This window comes from Chiloscyllium punctatum, chromosome 3 (genome assembly GCF_047496795.1).
Source record: "Chiloscyllium punctatum isolate Juve2018m chromosome 3, sChiPun1.3, whole genome shotgun sequence".
Lineage (NCBI taxonomy): Eukaryota > Metazoa > Chordata > Chondrichthyes > Orectolobiformes > Hemiscylliidae > Chiloscyllium > Chiloscyllium punctatum.
The window spans coordinates 174086-196408 of NC_092741.1; the positions used below are offsets into that span (position 1 = coordinate 174086).

At 55.9% G+C, this 22323-nt stretch overlaps 1 protein-coding gene across 1 annotated transcript in view; it reads right to left on the reverse strand.

The window, feature by feature from the left end:
* Positions 1-22323, reverse strand: part of LOC140453723 (NF-kappa-B inhibitor epsilon-like) — a 29875-nt gene that overhangs the window by 4225 nt on the left and 3327 nt on the right. The window contains exons 4-6 of the mRNA XM_072548687.1: positions 14529-14733; positions 3567-3655; positions 3090-3338 (exon numbers count right to left, since the gene is read on the reverse strand). Of these exons, the coding sequence (XP_072404788.1) occupies positions 3090-3338; positions 3567-3655; positions 14529-14733 (543 nt within the window). The remainder of the gene's footprint in view (positions 1-3089; positions 3339-3566; positions 3656-14528; positions 14734-22323) is intronic.

Sequence of the window (22323 nt, forward strand, 5' to 3'; positions counted from 1 at the left end):
CTTCCTGGGTGCCAAGCTCCAGAATCCCTCCTCGCAACCTCTTCACCTCACTCCCCTTCTCTCTGCTCCTTCAGCTTCCCGGGATCTCCTTCCTGGATCCTCCCTCTCCCTCTGCTCCTTCAGCTTCCCGGGATCTCCTTCCTGGATCCTCCCCCTCCCTCTCTCTCTGCTCCTTCAGCTTCCCGGGATCTCCTTCCTGGATCCTCCCTCTCTCTCTCTCTCTGCTCCTTCAGCCTCCTGGGATCTCCTTCCTGGATCCTCCCCCTCTCTCTCTCTGCTCCTTCAGCCTCCCGGGATCTCCTTCCTGGATCCTCCCCCTCTCTCTCTCTGCTCCTTCAGCCTCCCGGGATCTCCTTCCTGGATCCTCCCTCTCTCTCTGCTCCTTCAGCTTCCCGGGATCTCCTTCCTGGATCCTCCCTCTCTCTCTCTCTCTGCTCCTTCAACCTCCCGGGATCTCCTTCCTGGATCCTCCCTCTCTCTCTGCTCCTTCAGCTTCCCGGGATCTCCTTCCTGGATCCTCCCTCTCTCTCTCTGCTCCTTCAGCTTCCCGGGATCTCCTTCCTGGATCCTCCCTCTCTCTCTCTCTGCTCCTTCAGCTTCCCGGGATCTCCTTCCTGGATCCTCCCTCTCTCTCTCTCTGCTCCTTCAGCTTCCCGGGATCTCCTTCCTGGATCCTCCCTCTCTCTGCTCCTTCAGCTTCCCGGGATCTCCTTCCTGGATCCTCCCTCTCTCTCTCTCTCTGCTCCTCCAGCTTCCCGGGATCTCCTTCCTGGACCTTCCCTCTCTCTCTCTCTGCTCCTTCAGCCTCCTGGGATCTCCTTCCTGGATCCTCCCTCTCTCTCTCTCTCTGCTCCTTCAGCTTCCCGGGAACTCCTTCCTGGATCCTCCCTCTCTCTCTCTCTCTGCTCCTTCTGCCTCCTGGGATCTCCTTCCTGGATCCTCCCTCTCTCTCTCTCTCTCTGCTCCTTCAGCTTCCCGGGATCTCCTTCCTGGATCCTCCCTCTCTCTCTCTCTCTGCTCCTTCAGCTTCCCGGGATCTCCTTCCTGGATCCTCCCTCTCTCTCTCTCTCTCCCTGCTCCTTCTGCCTCCTGGGATCTCCTTCCTGGATCCTCCCTCTCTCTCTCTCTCTCTCTGCTCCTTCAGCTTCCCGGGATCTCCTTCCTGGATCCTCCCTCTCTCTGCTCCTTCAGCTTCCCGGGATCTCCTTCCTGGATCCTCCCTCTCTCTCTCTCTCTGCTCCTTCAGCTTCCCGGGATCTCCTTCCTGGATCCTCCCTCTCTCTCTCTCTGCTCCTTCAGCTTCCCGGGATCTCCTTCCTGGACCTTCCCTCTCTCTCTCTCTGCTCCTTCAGCCTCCTGGGATCTCCTTCCTGGATCCTCCCTCTCTCTCTCTCTCTCTGCTCCTTCAGCTTCCCGGGATCTCCTTCCTGGATCCTCCCTCTCTCTCTCTCTGCTCCTTCAGCTTCCTGGGATCTCCTTCCTGGATCCTCCCTCCCTCTCTCTGCTCCTTCAGCTTCCCGGGATCTCCTCCCCGGATCCTCCCTCTCTCTCTCTCTCTCTGCTCCTTCAGCTTCCCGGGATCTCCTTCCTGGATCCTCCCTCCCTCTCTCTGCTCCTTCAGCTTCCCGGGATCTCCTTCCTGGATCCTCCCTCCCTCTCTCTGCTCCTTCAGCTTCCCGGGATCTCCTTCCTGGATCCTCCCTCTCTCTCTCTCTCTGCTCCTTCAGCTTCCCGGGATCTCCTTCCTGGATCCTCCCCCTCTCTCTCTCTGCTCCTTCAGCCTCCCGGGATCTCCTTCCTGGATCCTCCCCCTCCCTCTCTCTCTGCTCCTTCAGCTTCCCGGGATCTCCTTCCTGGATCCTCCCTCTCTCTCTCTGCTCCTTCAGCTTCCCGGGATCTCCTTCCTGGATCCTCCCTCTCTCTGCTCCTTCAGCTTCCCGGGATCTCCTTCCTGGATCCTCCCTCTCTCTCTCTCTGCTCCTTCAGCTTCCCGGGATCTCCTTCCTGGATCCTCCCTCTCTCTGCTCCTTCAGCTTCCCGGGATCTCCTTCCTGGATCCTCCCTCTCTCTCTCTCTCTGCTCCTCCAGCTTCCCGGGATCTCCTTCCTGGACCTTCCCTCTCTCTCTCTCTGCTCCTTCAGCCTCCTGGGATCTCCTTCCTGGATCCTCCCTCTCTCTCTCTCTCTGCTCCTTCAGCTTCCCGGGATCTCCTTCCTGGATCCTCCCTCTCTCTCTCTCTCTCTGCTCCTTCAGCTTCCCGGGATCTCCTTCCTGGATCCTCCCTCTCTCTCTCTCTGCTCCTTCTGCCTCCTGGGATCTCCTTCCTCGATCCTCCCTCTCTCTCTCTCTCTGCTCCTTCAGCTTCCCGGGATCTCCTTCCTGGATCCTCCCTCTCTCTCTCTCTCTGCTCCTTCTGCCTCCTGGGATCTCCTTCCTGGATCCTCCCTCTCTCTCTCTCTCTCTCTGCTCCTTCAGCTTCCCGGGATCTCCTCCCCGGATCCTCCCTCTCTCTCTCTCTCTCTGCTCCTTCAGCTTCCCGGGATCTCCTTCCTGGATCCTCCCTCCCTCTCTCTGCTCCTTCAGCTTCCCGGGATCTCCTTCCTGGATCCTCCCTCCCTCTCTCTGCTCCTTCAGCTTCCCGGGATCTCCTTCCTGGATCCTCCCTCTCTCTCTCTCTCTGCTCCTTCAGCTTCCCGGGATCTCCTTCCTGGATCCTCCCCCTCTCTCTCTCTGCTCCTTCAGCCTCCCGGGATCTCCTTCCTGGATCCTCCCCCTCCCTCTCTCTCTGCTCCTTCAGCTTCCCGGGATCTCCTTCCTGGATCCTCCCTCTCTCTCTCTGCTCCTTCAGCTTCCCGGGATCTCCTTCCTGGATCCTCCCTCTCTCTGCTCCTTCAGCCTCCCAGGATCTCCTTCCTGGATCCTCCCTCTCTCTCTCTCTGCTCCTTCAGCTTCCCAGGACCTCCTTCCTGGATCCTCCCTCTCTCTCTCTCTCTCTGCTCCTTCAGCCTGCCGGGATCTCCTTCCTGGATCCTCCCCCACCCCCACCAACCCTGGCCTGCTGAAAGCATCTTTCCGTTTACTTCACTCACATCAATGTTGTCAGAGGCCAGGTCCCGGGCGGTGTCCCCCTCCACATTGGGTAGTAAGGGATCTGCTCCAGCCTGGCACAGGATGTCTGCAGTCTGGGTGTCCCATCTGCCCACTGCCAGGTGGAGGGCACTGCAGCCGTTGTACATGATGGCATTGACAGCTGCTCCCATCTTCAGCAGGAAACGCACGAGGGCACGGTCGCCACACTCCACAGACAGGTGGAGGCTGGTCTTCCCACTGGTACCATCCTGCCAACAGAACAGAGAGGACATGCAGGAGAGAGAGTAGGGGCTCACTCAAGAGGGATGAGGGAATCGAGAGCGGACGAGGAATGAGGTCAGGTGGAGGAGGGTAAACGGGGAGCCAACAAACAGGCAGCACGCAGAGAAGCTCCATCAATCTCCAACCTCTGAAAGGGAGGGAAGGACAGCCAAGTAAGAAAGGCCCTTGGTGATTGAAGCATTGTACAGCCTCACCTGGGAGTTAACGTTGCTCCCTGCTTGCAACAGCATGGCGAGGATCGTCTGGTTCCTTGTGAGGGTCGCTATGTGGAGACATGTTCGACCTGCAGAAAATATACAGTGGGATAATGATGCACATCAACCAACCAACGACAGTCACAGACCACCACAGCCAGCAACACCCGTGCCCGTCCACTAACACTGTACCCCTGGGGACGGACAGCTCTGCTAACACAGTGCCCATGGGGATGGACAGTTCTGCTAACACGGTGACCCTGGGACGGGCAGCTCCACTAACATGGTGCCCATAGGGATGGACAGGTCTGCTAACACAGTGCCCATGGGGACGGACAGCTCTGCTAACACGGTGCCCATGGGGACGGGCAGCTCTGCTAACACAGTGACCCTGGGGACGGACAGCTCTGCTAACACAGTGCCCATGGGGATGGACAGCTCTGCTAACACAGTGCCCCTGGGGACGGACAGCTCTGTTAACACAGTGCCCATGGGGATGGACAGCTCTGCTAACACGGTGCTCATGGGGATGGACAGCTCTGCTAACACAGTGACCCTGGGGACGGGCAGCTCCGCTAACATGGTGCCCCGAGGGACGGACAGCTCTGCTAACACGGTGCCCATGGGGACGGACAGCTCTGCTAACACGGTGGCCCTAGGGACGGACAGCTCTGCTAACACGGTGACCATGGGGACGGACAGCTCTGCTAACACAGTGACCCTAGGGACGGACAGCTCTGCTAACACGGTGACCCTGGGGATGGACAGCTCTCTAACACGGTGACCCTGGGGACGGACAGCTCTGCTAACATGGTGCCCATGGGGATGGACAGCTCTGCTAACACGGTGATCCTGGGGACAGACAGCTCTGCGAACACAGTGACCCTGGGGACGGACAGCTCTGCTAACACAGTGACCCTGGGGATGGACAGCTCTGCTAACACAGTGCCCCTAGGGACGGACAGCTCTGCTAACACAGTGCCCATGGGGACGGACAGCTCTGCTAACACAGTGCCCATGGGGACGGACAGCTCTGTTAACACAGTGCCCATGGGGACGGACAGCTCTGTTAACACAGTGCCCATGGGGACGGACAGCTCTGCTAACACATTGCCCATGGGGATGGACAGCTCTGATAAAACAGGGCCCATGGGCAGGGACAGCTCTGCTAACACGGTGCCCATCGGGACGGACAGCTCTGCTAAAACAGGGCCCATGGGGAGGGACAGCTCTGCTAACACAGTGCCCATGGGGACGGACAGCTCTGCTAACACGGTGCCCATGGGGATGGACAGCTCTGCTAACACAGTGCCCATGGGGACGGACAGCTCTGCTAACACAGTGCCCATGGGGACGGGCAGCTCTGCTAACACGGTGCCCCTGGGGACGGGCAGCTCTGCTAACACAGTGCCCCTGGGGACGGGCAGCTCTGCTAACACAGTGACCCTAGGGAGGGACAGCTCTGCTAACACGGTGACCATGGGGACGGGCAGCTCAGCTAATACAGTGCCCATGGGGACGGACAGATCTGGTAACACGGTGCCCATGGGGACGGACAGCTCTGCTAACACAGTGCCCCTGGGGACGGACAGCTCTGCTAACACAGTGCCCCTGGGGACGGACAGCTCTGCTAACACGGTGCTCATGGGGACGGACAGCTCTGCTAACACAGTGACCCTAGGGACGGACAGCTCTGCTAACACGGTGACCCTGGGTATGGACAGCTCTGCTAACACGGTGACCCTGGGGACGGACAGCTCTGCTAACACGGTGACCCTGGGTATGGACAGCTCTGCTAACACGGTGACCCTGGGGACGGACAGCTCTGCTAACACGGTGACCCTGGGGACGGACAGCTCTGCTAACATGGTGCCCATGGGGATGGACAGCTCTACTAACACGGTGACCCTGGGGAGGGACAGCTCTGCTAACACAGTGCCCATGGGGACGGACAGCTCTGCTAACACGGTGCCCATGGGGACGGGCAGCTCTGCTAACACGGTGCCCCTGGGGACGGGCAGCTCTGCTAACAGAGTGCCCATGGGGATGGACAGCTCTGCGAACACAGTGCCCCTGGGGACGGGCAGCTCTGCTAACACGGTGCTCATGGGGACGGACAGCTCTGCTAACACAGTGACCCTGGGGACGGACAGCTCTGCGAACACAGTGACCCTGGGGACGGACAGCTCTGCTAACACGGTGCTCATGGGGACGGACAGCTCTGCGTACACAGTGATCCTGGGGACGGACAGCTCTGCGAACACAGTGACCCTGGGGACGGACAGCTCTGCTAACACAGTGCCCATGGGGACGGACAGCTCTGTTAACACAGTGCCCATGGGGACGGACAGCTCTGCTAACACGGTGACCATGGGGACGGACAGCTCTGCTAACACGGTGCTCATGGGGACGGACAGCTCTGTTAACACAGTGCCCATGGGGACGGACAGCTCTGCTAACACGGTGACCCTGGGGATGGACAGCTCTCTAACACGGTGACCCTGGGGACGGACAGCTCTGCTAACACGGTGGCCCTAGGGACGGACAGCTCTGCTAACACGGTGACCATGGGGACGGACAGCTCTGCTAACACAGTGACCCTAGGGACGGACAGCTCTGCTAACACGGTGACCCTGGGGATGGACAGCTCTCTAACACGGTGACCCTGGGGACGGACAGCTCTGCTAACATTGTGCCCATGGGGATGGACAGCTCTGCTAACACGGTGTCCCTGGGGAGGGACAGCTCTGCTAACACAGGGCTCATGGGGACGGACAGCTCTGCTAACACAGTGCCCATGGGGATGGACAGCTCTGCTAACACGGTGCTCATGGGGACGGACAGCTCTGCTAACACAGTGACCCCAGGAACGGACAGCTCTGCTAACACAGTGACCCTGGGGACGGACAGCTCTGCTAACAGAGTGCCCATGGGGACGGACAGCTCTGCTAACACAGGGCCCATGGGGACGGACAGCTCTGCTAACACAGGGCCCATGGGGACGGACAGCTCTGCTAACACAGGGCCCATGGGGACGGACAGCTCTGCTAACACGGTGCTCATGGGGACGGACAGCTCTGTTAACACAGTGCCCATGGGGACGGACAGCTCTGCTAACACAGTGACCCTGGGGATGGACAGCTCTGCTAACACAGTGCCCCTAGGGACGGACAGCTCTGCTAACACAGTGCCCATGGGGACGGACAGCTCTGCTAACACAGTGCCCATGGGGACGGACAGCTCTGTTAACACAGTGCCCATGGGGACGGACAGCTCTGCTAACACATTGCCCATGGGGATGGACAGCTCTGATAAAACAGGGCCCATGGGCAGGGACAGCTCTGCTAACACGGTGCCCATCGGGACGGACAGCTCTGCTAAAACAGGGCCCATGGGGAGGGACAGCTCTGCTAACACAGTGCCCATGGGGACGGACAGCTCTACTAACACGGTGACCCTGGGGACGGACAGCTCTGCTAACACAGTGCCCATGGGCAGGGACAGCTCTGCTAACACAGGGCCCATGGGGACGGACAGCTCTGCTAACACAGGGCCCATGGGGACGGACAGCTCTGCTAACACAGGGCCCATGGGGACGGACAGCTCTGCTAACACAGGGCCCATGGGGATGGACAGCTCTGCTAACACAGGGCCCATGGGGATGGACAGCTCTGCTAACACAGTGCCCATGGGGACAGACAGCTCTTCTAACACGGTGCCCATGGGGATGGACAGCTCTGCTAACACGGTGACCCTAGGGACGGACAGCTCTGCTAACACGGTGACCCTGGGGACGGACAGCTCTGCTAACACGGTGCCCCTGGGGACGGACAGCTCTGCTAACACGGTGACCATGGGGACGGACAGCTCTGCTAACACAGTGACCCTGGGTATGGACAGCTCTGCTAACACGGTGACCCTGGGGAGGGACAGCTCTGCTAACACGGTGACCCTGGGGACGGACAGCTCTGCTAACATGGTGACCCTGGGGAGGGACAGCTCTGCTAACACAGTGCCCATGGGGATGGACAGCTCTGCTAACACAGTGCCCATGGGGACGGGCAGCTCTGCTAACACGGTGCCCCTGGGGACGGGCAGCTCTGCTAACAGAGTGCCCATGGGGATGGACAGCTCTGCTAACACAGTGCCCCTGGGGACGGGCAGCTCTGCTAACACGGTGCTCATGGGGACGGACAGCTCTGCTAACACGGTGACCATGGGGACGGGCAGCTCTGCTAACACGGTGACCCTGGGGACGGACAGATCTGGTAACACAGTGCCCCTAAGGACGGACAGCTCAGCTAATACAGTGACCATGGGGACGGACAGATCTGGTAACACGGTGCCCATGGGGACGGACAGCTCTGCTAACACTGTGCCCATGGGGACGGACAGCTCTGCTAACACGGTGCCCCTGGGGACGGACAGCTCTGCTAACACGGTGCCCATGGGGATGGACAGCTCTGCTAACACAGTGACCCTGGGGACGGACAGCTCTGCTAACACAGCGCCCCTAGGGACGGACAGCTCTGCTAACACAGTGCCCATGGGGATGGACAGCTCTGCTAACACGGTGCTCATGGGGACGGACAGCTCTGCTAACACAGTGACCCTGGGGACGGACAGCTCTGCGAACACAGTGACCCTGGGGACGGACAGCTCTGCTAACACGGTGCTCATGGGGACGGACAGCTCTGCGTACACAGTGATCCTGGGGACGGACAGCTCTGCTAACACGGTGACCCTGGGGACGGACAGCTCTGCGAACACAGTGACCCTGGGGACGGACAGCTCTGCTAACACGGTGACCCTGGGGACGGACAGCTCTGCTAACACGGTGACCCTGGGGACGGACAGCTCTGCTAACACGGTGACCCTGGGGACGGACAGCTCTGCTAACACGGTGACCCTGGGGATGGACAGCTCTGCTAACACAGTGCCCCTAGGGACGGACAGCTCTGCTAACACAGTGACCCTGGGGACGGGCAGCTCTGCTAACACAGTGCCAATGGGGACGGACAGCTCTGCTAACACAGTGCCCATGGGGACGGACAGCTCTGTTAACACAGTGCCCATGGGGACGGACAGCTCTGCTAACACAGTGCCCATGGGGACGGACAGTTCTGCTAACACAGTGACCCTGGGGACGGACAGCTCTGCTAACACAGTGCCCATGGGGACGGACAGCTCTGCTAACACAGTGCCCATGGGGACGGACAGCTCTGCTAACACAGTGCCCATGGGGACGGACAGCTCTGCTAACACAGGGCCCATGGGGACGGACAGCTCCGCGAACACAGTGCCCATGGGGAGGGACAGCTCTGCTAACACAGTGCCCCGGGGACGGACAGCTCTGCTAACACAGTGCCCATGGGGATGGACAGCTCTGCTAACACAGGGCCCATGGGGAGGGACAGCTCTGCTAACACAGTGCCCATGGGGACCGACAGCTCTGCTAACACAGTGACCCTAGGGACGGACAGCTCTGCTAACACAGTGACCCTAGGGACGGACAGCTCTGCTAACACAGTGACCCTGGGGACGGACAGCTCTGCTAACACAGTGCCCCTAGGGACGGACAGCTCTGCTAACACAGTGCCCATGGGGATGGACAGCTCTGCTAACACGGTGCTCATGGGGACGGACAGCTCTGCTAACACAGTGACCCTGGGGACGGACAGCTCTGCGAACACAGTGACCCTGGGGATGGACAGCTCTGCTAACACGGTGACCCTGGGGACGGACAGCTCTGCTAACACGGTGACCCTGGGGACGGACAGCTCTGCTAACACAGTGACCCTGGGGATGGACAGCTCTGCTAACACAGTGCCCCTGGGGACGGACAGCTCTGCTAACACAGTGACACTGGGGATGGACAGCTCTGCTAACACGGTGACCCTGGGGACGGGGAGCTCTGCTAACACAGTGCACATGGGGATGGACAGCTCTGCTAACACAGTGCCCATGGGGACGGACAGCTCTGTTAACAGAGTGCCGATGGGGACGGACAGCTCTGCTAACACATTGCCCATGGGGATGGACAGCTCTGATAAAACAAGGCCCATGGGGAGGGACAGCTCTGCTAACACGGTGCCCATGGGGACGGACAGCTCTGCTAACATGGTGCCCAAGGGGACGGACAGCTCTGCTAACACAGTGACCATGGGGATGGACAGCTCTGCTAACACAGTGACCCTGGGAACGGACAGCTCTGCTAACACAGTGCCCATGGGGAGGGACAGCTCTGCTAACACAGTGCCCCGGGGACGGACAGCTCTGCTAACACAATGCCCATGGGGATGGACAGCTCTGCTAACACAGGGACCATGGGGAGGGACAGCTCTGCTAAGACAGTGCCCATGGGGAGGGACAGCTCTGCTAACACAGTGCCCATGGAGAGGGACAGCTCTGCTAACACAGTGCCCCAGGGACGGACAGCTCTGCTAACACAGTGACCCTAGGGACGGACAGCTCTGCTAACACAGTGACTCTGGGGACGGACAGCTCTGCTAACACAGTGCCCCTAGGGACGGGCAGCTCTGCTAACACAGTGCCCATGGGGAGGGACAGCTCTGCTAACAAAGTGCCCATGGGGACGGACAGCTCTGCTAACACAGTGACTCTGGGGACGGACAGCTCTGCTAACACAGTGCCCCTAGGGACGGGCAGCTCTGCTAACACAGTGCCCATGGGGAGGGACAGCTCTGCTAACACAGGGCCCCTGGGGACGGACAGCTCTGCTAACACAGGGCCCATGGGGACGGACAGCTCTGCTAACACGGTGCTCATGGGGACGGACAGCTCTGCTAACACGGTGACCCTGGGGACGGACAGCTCTGCTAACACAGTGACCCTGGGGACGGACAGCTCTGCTAACACAGTGCCCATGGGGAGGGACAGCTCTGCTAACACAGTGCCCCGGGGACGGACAGCTCTGCTAACACAGTGCCCATGGGGATGGACAGCTCTGCTAACACAGTGCCCATGGGGAGGGACAGCTCTGCTAACACAGTGCCCATGGGGAGGGACTGCTCTGCTAACACAGTGCCCCGGGGACGGACAGCTCTGCTAACACAGTGCCCCGGGGACGGACAGCTCTGCTAACACAGTGACCCTGGGGACGGACAGCTCTGCCAACACAGTGCCCCTAGGGACGGACAGCTCTGCTAACACAAGTCCCCTAGGGACGGACAGCTCTGCTAACACGGTGCCCATGGGGACGGACAGCTCTGCTAACACAGTGCCCCTAGGGACGGGCAGCTCTGCTAACACAGTGCCCATGGGGAGGGACAGCTCTGCTAACAAAGTGCCCATGGGGACGGACAGCTCTGCTAACACAGGGCCCATGGGGACGGACAGCTCTGCTAACACGGTGCTCATGGGGACGGACAGCTCTGCTAACACAGGGCCCATGGGGACGGACAGCTCTGCTAACACAGTGTCCATGGGGAGGGACAGCTCTGCTAACACAGGGCCCATGGGGACGGACAAGTCTGGTAACACAGTGCCCCTAGGGACAGACAGCTCTGCTAACACAGGGCCCATGGGGACGGACAGCTCTGCTAACACAGTGCCCCTAGGGACAGACAGCTCTGCTAACACAGTGCCCCTAGGGACGGACAGCTCTGCTAACACAGTGACCCTGGGGACGGACAGCTCTGCTAACACAGTGCCCCTAGGGACGGACAGCGCTGCTAACACAAGTCCCCTAGGGACGGACAGCTCTGCTAACACGGTGCCCATGGGGACGGACAGCTCTGCTAACACAGTGCCCCTGGGGACGGGCAGCTCTGCTAACACGGTGCTCATGGGGACGGACAGCTCTGCTAACACGGTGCTCATGGGGACGGACAGCTCTGCTAACACGGTGACCATGGGGACGGGCAGCTCTGCTAATACAGTGCCCATGGGGACGGACAGCTCTGGTAACACGGTGCCCATGGGGACGGACAGCTCTGCTAACACGGTGCCCATGGGGACGGACAGCTCTGCTAACACGGTGCCCATGGGGACGGACAGCTCTGCTAACACGGTGCCCATGGGGACGGACAGCTCTGCTAACACAGTGCCCCTAGGGACGGACAGCTCTGCTAACACGGTGCCCATGGGGATGGACAGCTCTGCTAACACAGTGACCCTGGGGACGGACAGCTCTGCTAACACAGTGACCCTGGGGACGGACAGCTCTGCTAACACGGTGCTCATGGGGACGGACAGCTCTGCGAACACAGTGACCCTAGGGACAGACAGCTCTGTTAACACAGTGACCCTGGGGATGGACAGCTCTGCTAACACAGTGCCCATGGGGACGGACAGCTCTGCTAACACAGTGCCCATGGGGACGGACAGCTCTGCTAACACGGTGCCCATGGGGACGGACAGCTCTGCTAACACGGTGCCCATGGGGACGGACAGCTCTGCTAACACGGTGCCCATGGGGACGGACAGCTCTGCTAACACAGGGCCCATGGGGACGGACAGCTCTGCTAACACAGTGCCCCTAGGGACAGACAGCTCTGCTAACACAGGGCCCATGGGGACGGATAGCTCTGCTAACACAGTGCCGCTGGGGACGGACAGCTCTGCTAACACGGTGCCGCTAGGGACGGACAGCTCTGCTAACACAGTGACCCTAGGGACGGACAGCTCTGCTAACACAGTGCCCCTAGGGACGGACAGCTCTGCTAACACGATGCCCATGGGGATGGACAGCTCTGCTAACACGGTGCCCATGGGGATGGACAGCTCTGCTAACACAGTGCCCATGCGGACGGACAGCTCTGCTAACATAGTGCCCATGGGGACGGACAGCTCTGCTAACACAGTGCCCCTAGGGACGGACAGCTCTGCTAACACAGTGCCCCTAGGGACGGACAGCTCTGCTAACACGGTGACCCTGGGGACGGACAGTTCTGCTAACACGGTGCACATGGGGACGGACAGCTCTGCTAACACGGTGCCCATGGGGACGGACAGCTCTGCTAACACGGTGCCCATGGGGACGGACAGCTCTTCTAACACGGTGCCCATGGGGACGGACAGCTCTGCTAACACGGTGCCCATGGGGACGGACAGCTCTGCTAACACGGTGCCCATGGGGACGGACAGCTCTGCTAACACAGTGCCCATGGGGACCGACAGCTCTGCTAACACAGTGCCCATGGGGACCGACAGCTCTGCTAACACAGTGCCCATGGGGACCGACAGTTCTGCTAACACAGTGCCCATGGGGACGGACAATTCTGCTAACACAGTGCCCATGGGGATGGACAGCTCTGCTAACACAGTGCCCATGTGGATGGACAGCTCTGCTAACACAGTGACCATGGGGATGGACAGCTCTGCTAACACAGTGACCATGGGGACGGACAGCTCTGCTAACACGGTACTCATGGGGACGGACAGCTCTGCTAACACGGTGACCCTGGGGACGGACAGCTCTGCTAACAGAGTGCCCCTAGGAATGGACAGCTCTGCTAACACAGTGACCCTGGGGACGGACAGCAGTGCGAACACGGTGCTCATGGGGACGGACAGGTCTGCTAACACGGTGACCCTGGGGACGGACAGCTCTGCTAACACAGGGCCCATGGGGACGGACAGCTCTGCTAACACAGTGCCCCTAAGGACAAACAGCTCTGCTAACACAGGGCCCACGGGGACGGACAGCTCTGCTAACACAGTGCCGCTGGGGACGGACAGCTCTGCTAACACAGTGCCCCTAGGGACGGACAGCTCTGCTAACACGGTGCCCCTAGGGACGGACAGCTCTGCTAACACAGTGCCCCTAGGGACAGACAGCTCTGCTAACACAGTGCCCCTAGGGACGGACAGCTCTGCTAACACGGTGCCCATGGGGACGGACAGCTCTGCTAACACAGTGCCCCTGGGGACGGACAGCTCTGCTAACACGGTGACCCTGGGGACGGACAGCTCTGCTAACACGGTGCCCCTAAGGACGGACAGCTCTGCTAACACAGTGACCCTGGGGATGGACAGCTCTGCTAACACAGTGACCCTGGGGACGGACAGCTCTGCTAACACAGTGCCCATGGGGATGGACAGCTCCGCTAACACAGTGCCCATGGGGACGGACAGCTCTGCTAACACGGTGACCGTAGGGACGGACAGCTCTGCTAACACAGTGCCCATGGGGATGGACAGCTCTGCTAACACAGTGACCCTAGGGACGGACAGCTCTGCTAACACAGTGCCCATGGGGACGGACAGCTCTGCTAACACAGTGCCCATGGGGACGGACAGCTCTGCTAACACAGTGCCCATGGGGATGGACAGCTCCGCTAACACAGTGCCCATGGGGACGGACAGCTCTGCTAACACGGTGACCGTAGGGACGGACAGCTCTGCTAACACAGTGCCCATGGGGATGGACAGCTCTGCTAACACAGTGACCCTAGGGACGGACAGCTCTGCTAACACAGTGCCCATGGGGACGGACAGCTCTGCTAACACAGTGCCCATGGGGACGGACAGCTCTGCTAACACAGTGCCCATGGGGACGGACAGCTCTGCTAACACAGTGCCCATGGGGACGGACAGCTCTGCTAACACTGTGACCCTAGGGACGGACAGCTCTGTTAACACAGTTCCCATGGGGATGGACAGCTCTGCTAACACGGTGACCCTGGGGACGGACAGCTCTGCTAACACGGTGACCCTAGGGACGGGCAGCTCTGCTAACACGGTGACCCTAGGGACGGACAGCTCCGCTAACACAGTGCCCATGGGGACGGACAGCTCTGCTAACACAGTGCCCATGGGGACGGACAGCTCTGCTAACACAGTGCCCATGGGGATGGACAGCTCTGCTAACACGGTGCCCATGGGGATGGACAGCTCTGCTAACACGGTGCCCCTAGGGACGGACAGCTCCGCTAAGCCATAAGTATAAATGCAGCTGGGACACGCACGGTCACTTGGAGCTCCTGCTGTTCTGTTTACCTTGCCAGTTCTGCAGCTCCATATTGACCTTCCGTCCAGTTGTGTTGCTCGTTAATAGCCTGACACAGTCGATCAGCTGGTGCTGACAGGCTAGGTGGAGGGGTGTGTTCCCATCCCAGTCCTGTTGATTGAGATTTACCCCTTTCTGCAGCAGCTCTTGCACAATGTTCAGCTGCTCAGTGTATACCGCTAAATGCAGGGCTGACTGAAACATAAAGGAGACTCGGTTAAAGATCAGGTTATGTCCTTTGTTCCAGAACTCCCTGCTCAACATCCCCCACAACCCCAACTCCATGCCCCTCCCTTCAATACCACACCACACACACCCAGCCCCAATCTCCTCAAGTCCCAAGAGGCCCCAATCCATCTCCTTCGACTTTTTGCTCCTCCCCTCTGTCTCATTACCCAATGGTATTATATTATGGAGGCTGATAGTTATCTCCACTATGACAGAATCTAAGCATCTCTGAATGTATCACAGAAACTAACATCCATGTTCAACAGGTCATAGGGAAGGCAAATAGAATGGTGACTTTTATTTCAAAAGGAATGGTGTTTACAAGTGCAACTATCCAGGGCACTGGTCAGAGCCCGGCTGGACCCGGTGAACAGCTTCAGGCCCATTACCTGAGGAAAGATAGACTGACATTGGAGACCGTCCAGAGAATGTTCACTCGGCTGAGCCCAGGGATGGAGGGACTGTCTGAGGAGGAGAGGGGGAGTAGGTTGGGCCTGAACTCGGTGCGGGCTCAGGAGAATGAGAGGTGACCTTATTGAAACGTACAAGATTCTCAGGGGGCTTGTGGGAGAATCTGGGAGCAGAGGGCATCCTCTAAGAATATGGGCTGGCATATTGAAGACAGAGATAAGGAGGAACTGCTTCTCTCTGGGGGAGGAGAGTATTCTTCATCACTGAGGGCTGCCGAGGCTGGGTCATTAAGTATATTCGAGACAGTGATTCGTAATCAATGACGACAGGTGGGGCAATAGAGATAAGACCATTAGAAACAGGAGTAGGCCATTCGGCCCCTCGAGCCTGATCCATCATTCGATAGAAGCATGGCTGATCCAATATGCCTCAGATCTGCTTTCCTCTCCATTCCCCATAACCCTCGAATCCCTGACTGATTGAGAATCTCTCGATCTCAGCCTTAAATAAACACAGGGACTCTGCCCTCACAGCTCTCTGGGGCAAGTTCCAAAGAGCCACATCCCCTCTGAGGGAAGAAATCCCTCCTTATCTCCATCTTAAATCAATGCCCCTTTATCCTGGGAGTGTGCCCTCGGGCCCTAGACCCTCCCATTAGGGGACCGTCCTGTCAGCATTGACCCCTGAAGAATCGAATGTGTTTCGGTGAGGTCCCCTCTCGTTCCTCGACACTCCAGGGAGTAGACTCCCAACCTGTGTGGGAGAAAGGGAGGATGGCAGATACTGGAGAGTCAGAGTCCGAGTGTGGTGCTGGAAAAGCCCCAGGTCAGGCCTGACCTCCCAGGCTCTTTAACCTTTGCTCAGAAAACACTCCGACCATCCCAGTGACCCTCCTCGAACTGCCTCCAAGGAAATGGTACCTTCCCTTTCGATTAGATTCCCTCCAGTGTGGAAGCAGGCCCTTCGGCCCAACCAGTCCACACCGACCCTCCGAAGAGTAACCCACCCAGACCCATTTCCTTCTGACTGATGCACCTAACACTACGGGCAATTTAACATGGCCAATTCACCTGCCCTGCACATCTTTGGACTGTGGGAGGAAACCCACGCAGACACAGGGAAAATGTGCAAACTCCACACAGTCAGTTGCCCGAGGCTGGATTCGAATCTGGGACCCTGGAGGTGTGAGGCAGCAGTGCTAACCACTGAGCCACCATGCCACCCCTTAAATAAGGGACCAACCTGCTGACAGTGCTCCAGATGTGCTCTCCCCAGTACCCTGTACAGTCGCAGTAAGACTCCACATGGGCAGTCTGATACTATCTCTCTACTATTTCTTCCCTAACATCCCACAACGTCCTGGGATACACTTGATCAGGTCCCAGAGATTTACCTGCCTTTATGTTTTTTAAGACCTCCAGCACAAACTCCTCTGTAATGCGATCTGTTTGCAAGAAATCCATATTTATTTCCCAGAGTTCCCCAGCCTCCATTTCTTTCTCCACGTTGTCAAAAGAGAGAGAGTGAGAAGCTAGAAGTCGATGTGAACATTGGCAAGAATGATACAATCAGGAAAAGGGTTGAGGCTTGGCAGAGTGAATATCGGAATTTCGGTAAAAGGTGAAAGAGTTGAATCTCAAAAGGTGGTAATCTCTGGATTACTCCCTGCGCTACGTGCCAGGGAGAGTAGGACTCAGAGATAGGGCAGATAATGGCTGAGGAGGTGGTGCAGTGGGCAAGGATTCAGACTTTTGGATCATTGAGACCTCCTTTGGGGGAGGGAGGGACAGGTTCAGCAGGGGACCAATATCTGGGCTGGGGGATCGGCGAGTTCTGTTCAGGAGCCTTTAAACCAATGGGGAGGTGGGCTGGCCTAGTAACGAGAATCGAAAGGGGAAAAAAAAAGAGGATGGTTCTGAATTAAAAATTAATTAGAAAAGGCAGGCAAGAGCAAGTTGGATGATGAGGTAGCTCTGAAGAATTAAGCTATCTTTATTTCAAAGCAGGGTGTTTTATAGGTCAGGCAGATGAACTCAGGACATGTCTGGGAACATGGAACTGGGACATCAGAGTTATTACAGAATTACAGCTGAAGGAGGAACTTAGTGGAAGGACCATCATTTCCTTGACCTTTCTTTACAATAAGAGCATGCTTATGCTGAGAGTTGTGAAATATCCCCTCCACTGTCCTGATCTATCCCCTAGCCTGGTATCCCAGTTCACTTCAGCTAGCTCAGCTTTCATGCTGCCGTTATTGAAGGCACTAGCCCGAGACCCAAACTTCTCGCTTTCAAACAGGCCGTGAAATTCAGTCAGACTGCTACTGTCTGCTGCGATGAGGTGCCTTTAGTCATCGATCAGGCCACATGACCAACTCGAAAATAACCTACTCAGCCTTGCGGCGCCGTGGTAGTGCCCCCTGCCTCTGGGTCCAAGCTTCACGTGCCCCGAAGGTGGGTGATAACATCTTCAAAAAGGGCAAATCAAGATACATCAAATCATCTGCCTCCTGGTTGATTCAAGATGCTGTTTTGATAACACACTGTAAAGGCCTCAGCCACACAGGAGTAGGCCCACTCAGCCCCTCCAGCACACTCCAGCGATTGGCTGATTCAATTCCCAGGGTCTAGATCAGAGTGGTGCTGGAAAAGCACAGCTGGTCAGGCAGCATCCGAGGAGCAGGAAAATCGACGTTTCGGGCAAAAGCCCTTCTTCAGGAATTCTTGATTCTCACCCTCAACATTGTATCCCTGCATTTTCGTGGTAATCTTTCACAGCCTCCTCGGCATCAAGAATCAACCTACCTCTGTATTTAATTCAATATTTAATTCTGCATCCACTGCCCTTTGATGATGGGAATTCCAAAGATTCTCAAACTTCGGAGGGAAAAAAATAAGTTTTCTCATGTCTGTCTCAAACAGGAGTCCCCTTTATTATTAAACTATGACCCGAGTTGGAGAGTCTGTCAGCGGGGACTGAAGAGTCTGTTTCTGTGCTGTACATCTCGGTGAGTCTGTGATTCTATGACTCTAAGTGAGTGATTCCTTTATTATTAAACTATGACCCGAGTTGGAGAGTCTTCCAGAGGAGGAGCCCTCCTTTCCACATCCACCTGGTGAAGACCCCTGAGGATTTTATACGGTCCCAATCAGCCCCCTCTGACTGTTTAAACTCCCGAGGATGCAGGCTGAGCCTGTCTAACCTTTCCTCAGAGCGCAACCCCCCCCCCATTCCAGTCCTTAGTGCAGTAGGCCTTCTCTGAACTGCTTCCCGCACATTAACATCCTTCTGTAAGTACACTGCTCAGTACTGTACCCAGTAATCCAGGTGCAGGTTCCCCAATAACCTGGGGAACTGTGGGATAACCTCCTCACTATAAATCAGCACATTCTCTCAGCTTTCCTGATGACCTGCTGTCCCTGCAGACTCACCTTCTGGGGCCCATGTGTGACGGGCAATGTATTAGCATGGTTACAAGATCGGTTAATTAACAGGAAGCAAAGATTAATGGGGTTTCTTTTCTGGTTGGTGATCAGTGGCTAGTGGTGTGCCCCGGGGATCAGTGTTGGGAGAGCAGTTGTTTACAATTTACAGAAACGATCGCGAGTTGGGGACCAAGGGCAGGGCGTCAGAATTTGCAGGTCAGATGAAAATGGGTTGGAGAGCAAAGTGCGCAGAGAACACTGAAAGTCTGCAGAGGGCTATCGAGAGGTGAAGGGAGTGGGCAAGGGTCTGGCAGATGGAGTACACTGTTGGTCAACCCATTTCGGTGGAATAACAGCAAAAAGGAGACAGTGAGGAACTGCAGATGCCGGAGACGGAGAGTGGCATTAGGAAAAAAACACAGCAGGTCTTGCAGCATCTGAGCAGCAAGAGAGTCAACATTTCGGACGTAACCCTTCATCAGGGCTGACAAAAGGGACTATTACTTAAATGGTGAAAATGTGCAGAGGGACCTGGGTAACCTCCAGGGATTTGTTAGTGGGTTATTCAACGGAGGTGGTTAGTTTGTCTCTTGGTGGAGGTGGTCATTGCATGGCACTTGTGTGACACAGAATGTCATTTACCATTCAGCCCAGGCCTGAATGTTGTCCAGGTCTTGCTGCGTACGGACACAGGATACTTTACAATCTGAAGAATCGCAGAAGGTTGGGCGGCAGGTAAGCAAAACGAAAAATGGAATGTTGGCCTCCATTGCTAAAGGGATGGAGTTTAAAAGCAGGGAGGTTATGCTGCAGCTGTACAGGGTGCTGGTGAGGCGTTACCTGGAGTACTGTGTACAGCTTTGGCCTCCTCACTTGAGAAAGGATGTACAGGCACTGGAGGATTGATTCCGGAGTTGGGGTTTGGCTTATGAGAAGAGATTGAGGAGACTGGGATTATATTCATTGGAATTTACACGAATGAGACAGGTCTTGTAGAAACCTATGAAATTATGAAGGGAATAGATAAGGTTGAAGCCGGGAGATTGTTTCCACTGGTGGGTGAAACCAGAACTAGGGGGAAGCAGGTGGAGGACTGAGCTGAGGAGGAACCTTTTTCACCCAAGGAGTTTGGAATCCGTGGAATTCCCTGCCCAGTGACACTACCTTGTTGAATATTTTGAAAGCAAAGAGAGACTTTTGAACAGTAAGGGAATGAACGGTTATGGTTAGAGGGCGGGTAAGTGGAGGTAAAAACAATGACAGCAGATGCTGGAAACCAGATTCTGGATTAGTGGTGCTGGAAGAGCACAGCAGTTCAGGGAGCATCCGAGGAGCTTCGAAATCGACGTTTCGGGCAAAAGCCCTTCATCAGGAATAAAGGCAGTGAGCCTGAAGCGTGGAGAGATAAGCTAGAGGAGGGTGGGGGTGGGGAGAGAGTAGCACAGAGTACAATGGGTGAGTGGGGGAGGGGATGAAGGTGCTTCGTTTTGACCCTTTCTGCCAAAATGGACAATTCGACACTTTCCCACATTATACTCGATTTGCCAGATCGATACCCACTTACTGAGAGCCTATCTCCATCCCTTTGGAGGCTCCTTATGCCCTCTTCACAACTCACTTCCCTCCTTATCGTTGTGTCATCAGTAAATTTAGCTCCACACGTCCAGTCCCTTCATTTCTGTGAATGGTAAAGAGCTGAGATCCCAGCACCAATTCCAACTGGAACTCTACCAACAAACACATCGAGTTAGACCCCGTCTACCACCCCCTGAGAAAAGGACCCGGAAGTGACCTCACCACAGGAAATGACATCACCGACCCAAAGAAACCCAAACATATAAATAAAAAGCAGGAATTTTCAGCATTGCTTTGCCGGGAGACCCATCGAAGATGTTATCTAGTAGGGTAACGAAATGTCAGGAAATGAACCTTCCAGCTCAGCGAGCAAACTTACATCCAGAACCTCAACCCGAGCTACAAATCTTCTCAAAACTCACCAATCCCTGTGACAAATCACTCATGACATCCTGCCAGCCTGAAAAAAACCATTCATTCTTCCCCTCTGCTTCCTGTTAGCCAGCCAATTATCTCTCCATGGCGATACACTACCCAATACATCCCGAGCTTCGGTTTTCCATAATAACCTTTGCAGAAGCAGTTTATCCAATTTCTTCTCGAAGTCTAAATACAACCCACTCACTGGTTCCCCTTTATCTACAACACAAGTTACTTCTTCAAACAACTCCAGTGAGTTATTGAAACGCGACTCCCCTTTGACAAAACCATATTGGCTCTGTCTGATTACCTTAAACTTATTAAAGACATTATAACAGGGCACTTGGCTAAGGCACATTTTCTCTGTGACAAATGTGAAGCTAACTGGCCTGTAGTTTCCTGCTTTCTGCCTACCTCCCTTTTTCAAAGAACAGTTACATTAGCTAGTTCCCAATCTAAAATAACCATTCCTGAATCTAATGATAATATCCAACTGGACCCAGGAACTTTATAATTCTTGGCTCCAACAATTTACTCAGGACCACTTCCCTGGTAGTTGTAATATTTTTGTAAAAATGGTAATCAGTCCTCCCTTCCTTTCAGTTCCTGATTTGCAGCTATTTTCAGAATCCTATTATTATTCTCTCTCTATAATGAATGCAAAATGTCTGTTCAATCGGTGTGCCTTCTCTTTATCCTCCATTATTAATAAGCAGACTCATTTCTGCAGGATTTATTTTGGTTTTATTGTTTTGGCTAACTTTCTCTCCTATTCTAACATTTCCCTCCTTATTCATCTTTGAGCACTTCTTGCTGTTATTTAATTTCTGTCCAATCTTCTGAGCTGCCACCCAGAGACCCGGGTTCAATTCCCACCTCAGGCGACTGACTGTGCGGAGTTTGCACATTCTCCCCGTGTCTGCGTGGGTTTCCTCCGGGTGCTCCGGTTTCCTCCCACAGTCCAGTGCAGGTCAGGTGAATTGGCCATGCTAAATTGCCCTTAGAGTTAGGTGAAGGGGTAAATGTAGGGGAATGGATCTGGGTGGGTTGCTCTTCGGAGGGTCGGTGTGGACTTGTTGGGCCGAAGGGCCTGTTTCCACACTGTAAGTGATCTAATCAAATCTAATCTTGGCACAATCCAGAGTCATTTCTTTGAGTTTGATATTATCGTTTACTTCCTTCATTTAATCACAGAGAGCATGGTTATCCTTTGACTTTTTCTTATTTGCTGGAATGTATCTGCTCTCTGTGTTTGTCAAAGAGTCATAGAGATGTACAGCACAGAAACAGACCCTTCGGTCCAACCCGTCCATGCCGATCAGATATCCCAACCCAATCTAGTCCCACCTGCCAGCACCCGGCCCATATCCCTCCAAACCCTTCCTGTTCATATACCCATCCAAATGCCTCTTAAATGTTGTAATTGTACCAGCCTCCACCACATCCTCTGGCAGCTCATTCCATACACGTACCACCCTCTGCGTGAAAATGTTGGCCCTTTGGTCTCTTTTATATCTTTCCCCTCTCACCCTAAACCTATGCCCTCTAGTTCTGGACTCCCCCACCCCAGGGAAAAGACTTTGCCCATTTACCCTATCCATGCCCCTCATGATTTTATAAACCTCTATATGGTCACCCCTCAGCCTCCGACACTCCAGGGAAAACAGCCCCAGCCTGTTCAGCCTCTCCCTGTAGCTCAAACCTCCAACCCTGGAAACATCCTTGT